This window comes from Zosterops lateralis, assembly GCF_965231275.1.
Source record: "Zosterops lateralis genome assembly, chromosome: 24".
Lineage (NCBI taxonomy): Eukaryota > Metazoa > Chordata > Aves > Passeriformes > Zosteropidae > Zosterops > Zosterops lateralis.
The window spans coordinates 5346854-5361562 of NC_139784.1; the positions used below are offsets into that span (position 1 = coordinate 5346854).

Sequence of the window (14709 nt, forward strand, 5' to 3'; positions counted from 1 at the left end):
TCCTTGGAATAACCCCAGGAATAACCCTGGGAATAACCCCGGGAATAACCCCAGGAACAATCCCGGTGTCCCCAGGCCGGGGTGGTGGCACAGGTGTCGCCTCCAGGGGTTCCAAAATCCACTTTTGACTCATTTTTTGCCACTTTTCCCAAAGAAAATCAGTTTTTCTTCCTCTTTTAGGGGATCCTTGGAATAATCCCGGGAATGACCCCGGGAATAAAACCCCAGGAATGATCCCTGGAATAATCCCGGTGTCCCCGGGCCGGGGTGGTGGCACAGATGTCACCTCCATGGTGGCACAGATGTCACCTCCAGGGGTTCCAAAACCCACTTTTGACTCATTTTTTGGCCACTTTTTCCAAAGTAAATCAGTTTTTCCTCCCCTTTTAGGGGATCCTTGGAATAACCTTGGGAATAACCCCAGGAATGACCCCAGGAATGATCCCTGGAATAATCCCGGTGTCCCCAGGCCGGGGTGGTGGCTGATGTCACCTCCAAGGTTCCAAAATCTACTTTTGACTCTTTTTTTTGCCACTTTTTCCAAAGAAAATCAGTTTTTCCTCCCCTTTTAGGGGATCCTTGGAATAACCTTGGGAATAACCTTGGGAACAACCCCAGGAATGATCCCAGGAATGATCCCAGGAATAATCCCGGTGTCCCCGGGCCGGGGTGGTGGCACAGGTGTCGCCTCCAGGGGTTCCAAAATCCACTTTTGACTCTTTTTTTTGCCACTTTTTCCAAAGTAAATCAGTTTTTCCTCCCCTTTTAGGGGATCCTTGGAATAACCCCAGGAATAACCCCGGGAATGATCCTGGGAACGCTCCCGGTGTCCCCAGGCCGGGGTGGTGGCCCAGGTGTCACCTCAGGGTGACACAGCGCTGTCACTCGGGTTCCCCCGCAGAGGAAACTCCAGTTCCTCCCACGGCGGCTCCGAGCGGGGGCTGAGCCTGGCACGGGCTCCGGGGAATGAAACAGCAGCGGAAAAAAAAAGAATAATGATCATAAAAATAATGAAAAAAAGGAAAATAAAAATAATTTTTTTGTGGGTTTTTTTGTGGGATTTTTTTTTTGTTTTTTTTTTTTTTTTTTGTGGGATTTTTTGGGGATTGTTTTTGGTTTTTTGGGGTTTTTTGGAGGGTTTTTTTTTTGTGGGATTTTTTTGTTTGTTTTTTGGGGTTTTTTGGGGGGTTTTTGTGGGATTTGGTTTTGGGGGTTTTTTTGTGGGATTTTTTTTGGGTTTTGGGGTTTTTTTGTGGGATTTTTTTGGGTTTTTTGGGGTTTTTTTTGGTGGGATTTTTTTGGGTTTTTTTGAGCTTTTTTTGTGGGATTTTTTTGGTTTTTTGGGGTGTTTTATGGTTGTTTTTTGGGGTTTTTTTTTTTTGTATGTGTGTGGGGTTTTTGTGGGGTTTTTTGTGGTTTTTTTTGCGGTTGTTTTGGGTTTTTTTGTGGTGTTTTGCGGATTTTATTGTTGGGTTTTTGTTTGGTTTTTATTTTGTTTGTATCTTTCATTTTGTTTTGTTTATTGGGGTTTTTTGTAGGGTTTTGTGCTGGTTTTTTTGTTGTTGGTGGTGGTGGGGTTTGTTTGGTTTGTTTTGTTTATTGGGGTTTTTTGTGGTGTTTATTGATTTGGGGGTTTTTTTGGTGGTTTTTTTTTTGGTGTTTTTTGTGGGTTTTTTTGGGTGTTTTGGTTTTTTTTTTTAAATATCTGATTTAGGAAGTGAATAAACGGATCCTGCCCAGGATTTTCCCAAATTTTTTATGGAACTGGAGAACAGCCAGGAGCGGCTCCTTTGCTGATTAATTAATCAATTGATTGATTAATTAATTGATTGATAAATTAAAGTGGAGCTGCAATTTTGGGATTGTGGTGGAATTGAAAGGATCCATCCCGAGGGAAAAGGATGAATCCTTGAATTCCAGAATTCTCATGAAATTTGGGAATTTCCAGCCGTGATCCCAAAACCTCCAGGAGTTTGGAATTTGGAATCTCCGGCAGCACCAAATTTCCTTCCATACAGCCCCAAAAAAATCCCAAAAAGCCCCAAAAAAAGATGTTGGAAGAGTTTGAGCCACGCCCAGCGATGGGATGATGGAGGGGCGGGTGTGAGGAAGGAATCTGTCCCAAAACAAACCCCCAAAAGCCCAAAACAACCCCGAAAAGCCCAAATAAACCCTGAAAACCCCCAAATAAACCCCCAAAAGCCCAAAGCAAACCCAAAAAAAGCCCAAATAACCCGCAAGAAGCCACAAATAACCCCCCAAAAAGCCCAAAACCCCAAAAAAAGCCCAAAACAACCCCGAAAAGCCCAAATAAACCCTGAAAACCCCAAAATAAACCCCCAAAAGCCCAAAGCAAACCCAAAAAAAGCCCAAATAATCCCCAAGAAGCCCCAAATAAACCCCAAAAAAGCCCAAATAAACCCGAAAATCCCAAAACAAACCCAAAAAAAGCCCAAACCAGCGCCAAAAATCCCCAAAATAAACATCCAGGAAGGCACAAAAACGCAGCCAAAAAATGTCTCCAACAATCAACAAACCTCTCAATAATAATAATTTAAAAAAACCCCAAAATGCCCCAAAAAGTCCCCAAAATGGCCCCTAAAAAGGCAAAAAAATGCTTCAAAAAGCAAAAAAAAAAAAAAAAAAAAAAAAAAAAAAAAATCCAGAAAAAGCAAAACCAAAAAAGGGAAATTCTCCATCCCATCCCCAAAAAGGCCACACAAAATAAACCCAAAAAAGGCCCCAAAAAACTCTTTCAAAACTCCAAACCCTCCCAAAATAACCCAAAAACATCCAAAAGACCCCAAAAAACTCCCAAGGCAAAAATCCTCCCCCAAAAAGTAAAATAAACCCCCCAGAAGGTAAAGAAAACTTCCCAAATATTAAAATAAAAAAATCCTAAAATCCTTTAAAAAAAAACCAAACAAAATCCCCCCAAAATTCCCAAAAAAGCAAAAAAAAAATCCCCATAAAAAATTTCCCAAAAGCCTAAAAATTCGTCCAAAGATTATGCAAAAATCCTCCCCCCAAAATCCCAAAGATTCCCCAAAAAGTCCATAATTCCCTCCCAAAAAATCCCACAAAAATCCAAAAAATATCCTCCAAAAAATCCCCCTAAAAAAAAAAATCCCCTCCCAAAAATAAAAAAAAATCCCAAAAAAATCCCCCCAAAAAGCCAAAAAAAACCCCCAAAAATCAAAAAAAACTCTCCTCCCAAAAACCCCAAAAAATAATAAAATCTTCAAAAAATCCCCCCCAAAAATAAATTTAAAAAAATCTTCCAAAAATGCCCCCCCAAATCCTAAAAAATCCCCCCAAAAAAAGCCCAAAAAATCCCCCCAAAAATCCTCAAAAAATTACTCAAAAAAATCTGAAAAAAACCCAAAAAATCCCCCAAAAAATCCTCAAAAAATTACCAAAAAAATCTAAAAAAAGCCCAAAAAATCCCCCGAAAAAATCCTCAAAAATTACCCAAAAAAATCCGAAAAAACCCCAAAAAATCCCCCCAAAATTCCTCAAAAAATTACCCAAAAAAATCTGAAAAAAGCCAAAAAAAAAATCCTCAAAAATTACCCAAAAAAATCTGAAAAAAGCCAAAAAAAATCCTCAAAAATTACCCAAAAAAATCCGAAAAAAAGCCCAAAAAAATCCTCAAAAATTACCAAAAAAAAATCTGAAAAAAAGCCCAAGAAATTCCCAAAAAATCCCCAAAATTCCCCCCAAAAAAAGACTCGGAGCCGTTTATTTTTTCTCTACTCTCAGTGTTTATTCTGCGCTGCCTCAGCCGGGCCCAGAACCGGCTCCTTTTCTTTTTTTTTTTTTTATATTTTATTATTTTAAATTTTTTTTCATATTTTTCATATTTTTTTTTCTTGAATTTTTTCTATATTTTTTTTTTTATTTTTTAAATCTTTTTCCACCTTTTTTGGGATTTTTTTTTTTCCTCCCCCGCCCCCCTTTTTTGAACTAAAAATAAAAATAAAATAAAAATAAAAATAAAAAAAAAGGCATCGCTGGGAACGGGGTTTGGTTGATTTTTATTATTTTTATGATTTTATTTTTATTTTTTTTTCTTGGATTTTGGGTGAATTTTAATGGATTTTGGGTGTTTTTTGTCGGTTCTGCGCGTTGGGGCAGAGCACTGAAGGCACATTTTCATACCCTGTACGAGCTGGGAGGGAGGGAAAAAATTGGAATTATAAAAAAATAAAGGGAAAAGGGAGGAGGAAAAATGGGGGGAAAATTAAAATTAAAAACAAAAAAAAAAAAAAAAAAAAAAAAAAAAAAAAAAAAAAAAAAAAACCCCCACAAAAATTTGGAAAAAACGAAAAAAAAACCGAAAAAAAAAAAAAAAGAAAAAAAAAAAAAAAGAAAAAAAGGGGGGGGAGAAATATTAAAAAAATTTTTTAAAAAAATAAAAGTGGAGGAAATGTTTAAAATAAAAGCAAAAAAAAATTGGAAAAATATTAAAAAAGGGGTGGAATTTTAAAAATGGGGGAAATATTTTAAATAAAAACAAAAACAAAAGGAAAAAAAAGAGAGGGAAAATATTTTTTAAAAAATGGAAAAAAATTAGAAATGGGGGAAATGTTTAAATTAAAAACAAAAAAAAATTGGAAAAAATAATAATAAAAAGGGGGAATATTTAAAATAAAAAAAAAAGAAAAAAGAGGGGGGGAATTTTAAAAAAAAGGTGGGAAAAACTTAAAATTAAAAAAAATTGGGGGGGATATTAAAAAAAACCAAAAAAAATTGGAAAAAAAAATTTAAAATGGGAAATATTTAAAATTAAAAAAAAAACTAAAAAAAAGGGGAAAAAATTGTTGGAAAAGAAAATTAAAAAAAAATTGGGAGGAAATTAGATGAGAAAAAGGGAAAAAAAGGAAGAAAAGTTGAAAATAAATAGGGAAAAAATTGAAAAAATAAATAGGGGAAAAAGAGGAGAAAAAATTAAAAGAAATGGGGAAAAAAAGAGAAGAAAAATGGGAAAAAAATTAAAGAAAATGGGAAAAAATGGAAATAAAATGAAGAAAAGTGGAAAAAATAGAGAAAAAAGGGAAATAAAAATAAATAGAAAAGGAAAAATAGAGAAAAAAAGGGAAAGAAAAACCGAAGAAATAAAAGAAAGGAGAGAAAAGAAAAACAGGAACAAGAACAAAAACGTTTAAAGTGAAAAGTTCAGAGAAAATTGAGAAAGAAAAAAGGGAGAAATTGGCAAAAAATTTGAAGAAAAAAGAAGGAAAAAATGGGAAAAATAAATAAGGAAAAAATGGGGAAAATAAAGGAGAAAATAAAGGAAGAAAAGGAGAAAAATAAAAGGAAAAAAATAAAGGAAAAAAGGGAAAAAATAAAAGGAAAAAAGGAAAAAATAATGGAAAAAAGGGAAAAGAAAAAAGGGGGAAAATAAAGGAGAAAAATGAGAAAAATACAAGAAAAAAGGGGAAAAACAAAAGAAAAAATGGGAAAAAAAATAAAAGAAAAAAAGGAAAAAATGGAAAAAATGGAAAAGAAAAAAGGTGAAAATAAAGGAAAAAAATGAGAAAAATAAAAGAAAAAAAAGGAAAAAATAAAAGAAAAAGGGGGAAAAATAAAGAAGAAAAATAAAAGAAAAAAGGGAAAAAATAAAGGAAAAAAAAGAAGAAAAATAAAAGAAAAAAAGGAAAAAATAAAGGAAAAAATGGGGGGAAAAAAGAGAAAAATTAAAGAAAAAAATGAGTAATAAAGGGAAATATAGAAAAAAAAATTAAAGAAAAAAATTAAATTAAAGAAATAAAATCCCACTGAGGCTCAATCCCTGCCCAGTTTTCCTGCTCCCCCTCCCTGGAGCTTTTCCTGATTTTTTTTATTTCCAAAAAAATTCCAAAATCTCCAAACTCTGAAACCTCCCCAAAAAAAAAAAAAAAAAAAAAAAAAAAAAAAAACCACCACAATAAACAAAAAAAATTCTCTTTTTTTGTTGATTTTCTCCCTCTTTTTTTTCCAGAAAAAAAAATAATTTCCTTGTGGATTAATGAGAATAAAAACCCCCAAAATCCAATTAAAATAAATAAAGAAAAATCCGAATTTATAATTTTTTTCCCCCCCTTTCTGGAAAAGAATCACAAATATCCCAAAAAAAAAAAAAATTAAATTAAATTAAAATTAATTTTAAAAAAAAAGGAAAATATTGGGGAATGTTTGACACCGTTTTTTATTCAGCTTCAACTGCAGTGGAAAAATAGAAACGTTTTACAAGCCCAAGTCGAGTTTATATATTTATATATTTTATATAAATTCCTTTTTTTTTTTTTTAGTTATTCTTATTTTTTTTCTCCTTTTTTTTTTCCTCTTTTTTTCTCCTGTTTTTTTTTCTCTCCAAGTGCAGCAAGAGACCAAAAAATAAACCAAAAAACCCCAAATAATTCCAAATAAAATTCCCAAATAATTCCGAATAAAAACCCCAAATAAAAACCCCAAATAATCCCAAATTCCAAATAAAACCCCAAATAATTCCAAATAAAACCCCAAATAATCCAAAACAAAAACCCCAAATAATTCCAAATAAACCCCAAATAATCCTAAATAAAACCCCCAATAATTTCAAGTAAAAACCCAAATAATCCCAAATAAAAACCCAAATAATTCCAAATAAAAAGCCCAAAATAATTGTAAATAAACTCCCCAATAAAATCCTTAAATAATTCCAAATAAACCCCAAATAATCCCAAATAAAAAACCCAAATAATTCCAAATAAAAACCCCAAATAAAAAGCCCAAATAATTCCAAATAAACCCCAAATAATCCTAAATAAAACCCCCAAATAATCCCAAATAAAAACCCAATAATTCCAAATAAGAACCCTCAAATAATTCCAAATAAACCCCCAAATAATTTCAAATAAAAACCCCAAATAAAAACCCCAAATAATCCCAAATAAAAAGCCCAAATAATCCCAAATAAACCCCAAATAATTCCAAATAAAACCCTTAAATAATTCCAAATAATCCCAAATAAAAAACCCAAATAATTCCAAATAAAAACCCCAAAATAATTGTAAATAAACCCCCCAATTAAACCCCCAAATAATTCCAAATAAAAAAACCCCAAATAATCCCAAATTCCAAATAAAACCCGCAAATAAATTGATTTTAACCCCATTTTTTTGTGTCTTTTCACGTCCAATTTTCTCTCCAAACATCACTTGAATTATTAAAATTTTTTTCCTTCTTTTTGTGCATATTTTTATTTATTTTTTCACCTCTTTTTTTTTTTTTTTTTCTGGAACTCTTTGGCACATTTTTTTTTTTTTTTTAAATCCAGTCAGGAGATTTTTTTTTTCCCCCAATTTTCACCACTTAAAAAAAAAAAAAAAAAATCAGATTTTTAAAAACTTTTTCCTGACTTTTTTTTTATTTTATTTAAATTTTTTTTTTTTAGCCTGAAACTCGCTGGACAAACGGAATTTTTTTCTTTATTTTTTTTTTTTTCTATTCCCTGCAAAGCCCAAAAAAAAAAAAATAAAAATAAAATTGTGGTTATTTTTTTTTTCCCCCTCCCCAAAGTTTTTTTTTTTTTTTTTTCTACATTCACAGTTGAATATTTTGAATATTTTGAAAGGAAGGAAAAGGCGCTTTTTTGAGCTCGGAACATTCAGCATTCCCTAAAAAATAAAAAAATCCCTAAAAATAAAAATAAAATTTAAAAAAAAAAAAAAGCAACCAAAAAAAAAAGCGACTTTTCTTTTTAAATTTCATTTTTTTCCTTTTTTTTTTCTTTTTAAATCTCATTTTTCTCCTTTTTTCTTTTTTTTTTTCTCCTCATTTTTTGAACCATCAGGTGTGAAATGCAACGGGTTAAACCTTGAAAATTTAATTTATTTCAGAAAATTTTTGTCTATTTTTTGAAAAAAATTTGTGTATTTCTGAAATTTTTTTAATATTTTTTATATATCAGAATTTTTTTTGTGTATTTCAGAAAATTTTGTACATCTCAGAATTTATTTTATATTTCAGAAATTTCGGAAATTTTTATGTATTTCCAAATTTTTTTTTTGTACAATTCAGAATTTTCTGTATATTTTGGAAATTTTTGGAAATTTTTGGAAATTTGGGGAATTTTTGTATATTCCGGAATTTTTTGTACATTCCAGAATTTTTTGTACATTCCAGAATTTTTGAATATTTCAGAATTTTTTTACTATTCCAGAATTTTCTGAATATTTCAGATTTTTTTGAATATTTCAGAATTTTTTGTACATTCCAGAATTTTTTGTACATTCCAGAATTTTTGACTATTCCAGAATTTTTTCAATATTCCAGAATTTTCATCTATTCCTGAAAAATTTGCACATTTCTGAATTTATTTCACATCTCAGAATTTTTTATATATTTCTGAAAAAATTTCCATATTCCATAAATTTTTTCATATTTCAGAAAATCTTGAATATTTCAGATTTTTTTTATAAATTCCAGAATTAATTTTATCATTTTTTTGGTCATTTTTCCATCATTTTTCGGTCGTTTTTTCCCAGATTTTTTTTCATTTTAACGCTAATTTTTTTAGGGAAAAAAAAAAAAAAAAAAAAGAGAAAAATTGTAACAAATTCTTTTTTTTTTTTTTCTGTTTGAAATATTATTTTTTTTTTTTGGGAAGTGGAGAATGTGGACAGGACCTCACTCTCACACACACTCACCCTCCTCTCCTGGAAACTCCTCTTCACTCTCTCCTTTTTCAGGATTTGCCTCATCCCGGAGATTTATTCCCCAAATCTCTGCGGGAAATTCCCAAAATCTGTAGGAATTCCACAAATCCGTGGGAAAAAAATTCCCAATTTTCCACCTTTTTTTTTTTTTTAAATTCTCTCTCTCTCTCTCTCTCCAGCAGCCAAACCCTCACAGAGCACCACAAAAAATCCCAATTTTTCCCCGTTTTTTCCCCTCGTTGTTTTTTTTTCTCCTCTCTCACCTCAACCACTCCTGGATGGGAATTTTCATTTTTTTTTATTTTTCCCCCTTTAAATTTTTATTTATTTTTTTTAGGGGGTACAGAATTCCCTCCTGGGATGCCAAATGTTGGGATTTATTTTTATTTTTCTATTTTTTTTTTGTTCACTCACTCATCACCCTCAGCATCCTCTCTCTCTCTCGTCACTCCCAGACATTCCTCACACGTTTCCTCACTCCCGGGGAAAATTCAAAATTCTTTTTTTTTTGGGGGGTTTTTTTTGTTTTGTAGGAGATTTTGGAGATTTTTCTTTTTTCCTTCTTTTGTTTTGTTTGTTTTTTTTTTATGGTGTTGTTTGGTGGGTTTTTGTTTTGTGTGGTTTGTTGGGTTCATTTCCAGTGGGGGTCTCTCCTCAGGGGCGTCCCAATGGTAACACATCTGGGGAAAAAGAGAAAAATGGGATTGAAAAGGGGGGAAAAATGGGATTTTAAACGGGGGAAAATGAGAATTTGGGGAATTGAGGAGGAAAAATGGAGAATTGAGGGGAAAAAATGGGATTTTAAAGGGGAAAAATGGGATTTTAAAAGGGGAAAATGGGATTTTAAAGGGGGAAAATGGGATTTTGGGGAACTGAGAGGGAAAAATGGGGGGTTGAGGGGGAAAAACGGGATTTTAAAGGGAAAAATCGGATTTTGGGGAATTAAGAGGGAAAAATGGGATTTTAAAGGGGGGAAATGGGATTTTGGGGAATTGAGGGGGAAAAATGGGGAATTGAGGGGGAAAAATGGGATTTTAAAGGGGGGAAATGGGATTTTGGGGAATTGAGGGGGAAAAAAGGGGAAATGAGGGGGGAAAAATGGGATTTTAAAGGGGAAAAATGGGATTTTAAAGGGGGAAAATCGGATTTGGGGGAATTAAGAGGGAAAAATGAGGGATTGAGGGGGGAAAATGGGATTTTGGGGAATTAAGGGAGGAAAATGGGGAATTGAGGGGGAAAAATGGGATTTTAAAGGGGGAAAATGGGATTTTGGGGAATTGAGAGGGAAAAATGGGGGATTAAAGGGGAAAAATGGGATTTTAAAGGGGGAAAATGGGATTTTGGGGAATTAAGAGGGAAAATGGGATGTTAAAGGGGGAAAATCAGATTTTGGGGAATTGAGAGGGAAAATGGGGAATTGAAGGGGAAAATATGAGGATTAAGGGGGAAAAAAGGGGAAAGGGAATTCAAGGAAAAAGGAAATTCATGGAAAAAAAAGTAATTAACAGGAAAAAAAGGAGATTTAGGGGATAAAAGGGATTTGGGGAATTCAGGGGGAAAATGGGGATTAAGGGGGAAAAAGGGAATTCAGAGGATTAAGGGGGGAAAAATCAGGGAAAAGGGAAAAAAGGGATTTCAGGGGATTAAGAGGAGAAAAGGGAATTCAGGGGAGAAAAGGGAATTCAGGGGAAAAAAGGCAGATTAAAAGGAAAATAAGGGAATTCAGGGATTCATGGGGAAAAAGGGAATTCAGATAATCAAGACAAAAAAAGGGAATTCAGGGGTAAAAAAGGGAAGAAAAGAGAAATCGGGAGATTAAGGGGGAAAAGGGAATTTGAGGGAGAAAAAAAGGGAATTTAGGGAATTAAAAGCCCTGGAAGTGTTTAAAAATGTGAAGATGTGGCTCTTGGGTTGGGCTCCAACTTGGGGAGTTTTCCAAATCTAACAATTCCAGGATTACAACAAAAAAAAAAGCCCCAAAAAATCCCAGTTTTAAACACCCCAAATCAGGGGTGGAAAAAATAAAGTGGGGAAAAAATGGGGTTGGATTCAAATCTTGGAGACTTTTCCCAACCTTAACAATTCCAGGATTACATTAAAAAAAAAAAAAAAAAAAAATCTCAACAGCACAAACCCCAGAAGATAAAAAACAACATGGGGGGGGGGGGGGGGGGAGAAATCGATTTTGTAGGAAAGAGAAATTAAAAAAAAAACCAAATTTGGGTGTTTTTTTCACCAAAAAGCAGGCAAAGACCCCGTGAAAAATAGAATTTTGGGATTGTGATTGTGCTGAGCCAATTCTCTGATTTTTTAATGGGGAAAAAAATCAAGATGAGTCCTCACCAAGCTTGGTTCTTGAGTTTCCTCAGCTCTTTCGTGGCCCAGGTGGCGAGAGTTTTCGTTTTGTTCGTCTTGGATCTCCTCCCTTCCGTTAGCAGTTCATGGATCATGGGTCTGGCTTCTACTAATTTCAGCACATCCTTCCCAAAAGCTGTACACAAATCCCTGGGAGAAAAAAGAAAATTGGGGAAAAAAAAAAAAAAAAAATGATGTGAGTGGAATAAAATGCTTCATGTGGGTTTTGGGATGAAAAAATGGGATTTAAAAATGATGGAATTTTTAGTCAAAGGTTGATTTTTTTTTGTAGTTCTCCTGAAATTCAGCAGGAAAAATGGAAATATATCAACTTGGCTTTCTCTGTTCTCTAAGGATGAGTTGGTTTTGGTTCTAAACTCCTGGAAAAATCCTAAATTTGGGATTTTTGTGATAATTTTCTCACCTCATCCCTTACCTGAAGAACAGCTTCACACCTGGAGCCAAACAAAGCCCAACCCCAAAACTGACACAAAAAACTTCAGAGAGGCAGGAAAAAAGGGCAAATTTCAGGATTTCAACCTGGTTCCTTCTGTTCCCTAAGTAATTTTTGGTTCTAAACTCCTGGAAAAATCCTAAATCTGGGATTTCTATGAGTTCAGAACCAAAAATCCGGGATTTTTGTGATGATTTATTTTCTCAGCAGCGAAATCCCTTCACACCTGGAGCCAAAACTCCAAACTCCAACCCTAAAATTCACACCAAAAACTTCAGAGAGGCAGGAAAAAAGGGCAGATTCCAGGATTTCCACCTGGCCTCCCTAAAGATGAGCTGGTTTGGATGACGTGGAAGAATCTGAAATCTGGGATTTTTGTGACGATTTTCTCCGCAGCGAAATCCCATCACACCTGGAGCCAAACCCCAAACTCCAACCCCAAAACTGACACTAAAAACTTCAGAGAGGCAGGAAAAAGGGCAGATTCCAGGATTTCAATCTGACTTTCCCTGTTCTCTAAGGATGAGGGGTTTTTTTGGTTCTAAACTCCTGGGAAAATCCTAAATCTGGGATTTCTATGAGTTCAGAACCAAAAATCCGGGATTTTTGTGATGATTTTCTCAGCAGTGAAATCCCTTCACACCTGGAGCCAAACCTCAAACTCCAACCCCAAAACTGACACTAAAACCTTCAGCCAGGCAGGAAAAAAGGGCAGATTCCAGGATTTTTCTGGGGAGCCTCACCCTATGAGTCCGGCAGCACAGGCCACCACCCCGTCCGTGTGATCCTCGTCCCCCGCGATGTGGTCGATGTAGGACAGGATAAATTCCACCCTGGGCTGCACCAGCATCACGTCAGCTACAGGGGGGGAAAAGGTGGTTTTGGTCACAGATGGGGATTTTTGGGATGTTCCCCAAAAAAATCCCAGCCTGGATGCACATCTGGAATGGTGGGAAGGGGAAATGATGGCGGATTATTTGGGATTTTTGGTGTTTTCTGCTCTGAGGGAAGGGATGTGGTGACCCCAAAAGGAGGCTCAGGGGAAGGGGAAATGATGGCGGATTATTTGGGATTTTTGGTGTTTTCTGATCTGAGGGAAGGGATGTGATGACCCCAAAAGGAGGCTCAGGGGAAGGGGAAATGATGGCGGATTATTTGGGATTTTTGGTGTTTTCTGATCTGAGGGAAGGGATGTGATGACCCCAAAAGGAGGCTCAGGGGGAGCTCCTGGAGCTCTGGAAATGTCACAGGAGTGTGGGGATGTGGCACTGGGAATTCAGGGGAACAAAAGGGATTCAGGGAATTAAGAGGATTTAGGGAATTCAGGGGAAAAATGGAATTCAGGGAAAAAAACTGGGAAAGGGATTCAGGGGAATAAAGGGGGATGTGGTTTGGAGGTGACATTAATGATTTTAAAGGAAGGGAACGAACAGTGACGTGCCTGTGGATGTGACAACCCCAAAATGAAACTTAGGAAGGTTTGCATCCAATATTTAGGAATATTTCTTCACTAGAAAAGTTATAAATGCCCAAAACCAGGTGGATGTGACACTGGGGGACGTGGCTTGGAGGTGACACCCCCTGGCTGATGGGAAGGGAAGGAGCAGGGATGTGACAACCCCAAAAGGAGGTTTAAGGGAGGTTTGTATCAAATATTTAAGAATATTTCTCCATAGGAAGGGTTATAAAAACCCCAGAAATGTGTGGATGTGACACTGGGGGATGTGGCTTGGAGGTGACACTGATAAGGAAAGGGGAAAGGGAAGGGGAAGGGAGGGGAAAGGGAAGGGAAGGGAAGGGAAGGGAAGGGAAGGGAAGGGAAGGGAAGGGAAGGGAAGGGAAGGGAAGGGAAGGGAAGGGAAGGGAAAGGGAAGGGAAAGGAAAGGGAAAGGAAAGGGAAAGGAAAGGGAAAGGAAAGGGAAAGGAAAGGGAAAGGAAAGGGAAAGGAAAGGGAAAGGAAAGGGAAAAGGGAAAAGGAAAAGGGAAAAGGGAAAGGGAAAAGGGAAAGGGAAAAGGGAAAGGGAAAAGGGAAAGGGAAAAGGGAAAGGGAAAAGGGAAAGGGACATTCCCATGGATGTGACAATCCCAAAGGGAAGCTCAGGAAGGTCTCTATCTGATATTTAGGGATATTTTTCCACTAGGAGAGCCATAAACACCTCAGAAAGGTGTGGCTGTGACCCTGGGGAACACGGCACGGGGGTGGCTGAGGCTCAGGACCTCCCCCAGCCCAGCCCCAGCCCAGCCCCAGCCCGGGGCACTCACGGTGCACGTTCTCCTGGTCTCCCTTGAGGCCCTGGATGATGCCAGTGTAGGCCTCCAGACAGCCCTCCCGCAGCTCGTTCAGGTAATCCACCATGTCATAGTCAGACTGCAGGGGACACAAGAGACACAGTGATGCCTCCAGGTTTAGCTTTCCTATTTCCCACATTCTGCATTGTATTAGTGTGTAATTCTGAATTTCATATAATGTGTCAGCAGGTTCTCATGGTTCAGTTAGACAAAACAATCCTGTTACAGCCCGAGGACCAAGGTCACTGTCACAGCCCCAGGACCAAGGTCACTGTCACAGCCCCAGGACCAAGGTCACTGTCACAGCCCCAGGTCACTGTCACAGCCCCAGGACCAAGGTCACTGTCACAGCCCAAGGACCAAGGTCACTGTCACAGCCCCAGGTCACTGTCACAGCCCCAGGACCAAGGTCACTGTCACAGCCCAAGGTCACTGTCACAGCCCCAGGACCAAGGTCACTGTCACAGCCCCAGGACCAAGGTCACTGTCACAGCCCAAGGTCACTGTCACAGCCCCAGGACCAAGGTCACTGTCACAGCCCAAGGTCACTGTCACAGCCCCAGGACCAAGGTCACTGTCACAGCCCAAGGTCACTGTCACAGCCCCAGGACCAAGGTCACTGTCACAGCCCGAGGACCAAGGTCACTGTCACAGCCCGAGGTCACTGTCACAGCCCAAGGTCACTGTCACAGCCCCAGGACCAAGGTCACTGTCACAGCCCAAGGTCACTGTCACAGCCCCAGGACCAAGGTCACTGTCACAGCCCGAGGACCAAGGTCACTGTCACAGCCCGAGGTCACTGTCACAGCCCAAGGTCACTGTCACAGCCCCAGGACCAAGGTCACTGTCACAGCCCGAGGTCACTGTCACAGCCCCAGGACCAAGGTCACTGTCACAGCCCAAGGTCACTGTCACAGCCCCAGGACCAAG

The 14709-nt window shown here is 37.0% G+C and overlaps 1 protein-coding gene and 1 long non-coding RNA gene across 3 annotated transcripts in view; both read right to left on the minus strand.

Annotated features, from left to right (window-relative positions):
- Positions 1-3970: 3970 nt before the first annotated feature.
- On the minus strand, positions 3971-8205 carry LOC310918633. Its single transcript, XR_014591702.1, has 2 exons — positions 7000-8205; positions 3971-6965 (listed from the first exon to the last, which is right to left on the minus strand). It is a non-coding gene; the product is annotated as an uncharacterized lncRNA (long non-coding RNA).
- Positions 8206-8841: 636 nt separating this feature from the next.
- Positions 8842-14709, minus strand: part of KPNB1 (karyopherin subunit beta 1) — a gene marked incomplete at its 3' end in the record, with an annotated part of 50749 nt that continues 44881 nt past the window's right edge. The window contains exons 19-22 of one of the 2 annotated variants that reach the window (XM_083877576.1): positions 13753-13858; positions 12234-12348; positions 11025-11186; positions 8842-9361 (exon numbers count right to left, since the gene is read on the minus strand). In XM_083877576.1, coding sequence (XP_083733702.1) covers position 9361; positions 11025-11186; positions 12234-12348; positions 13753-13858 — 384 coding nt within the window. Of the gene's footprint in view, positions 9362-11020; positions 11187-12233; positions 12349-13752; positions 13859-14709 lie in introns of those variants that run through there. The other variant, XM_083877577.1, reaches the window with a different exon arrangement.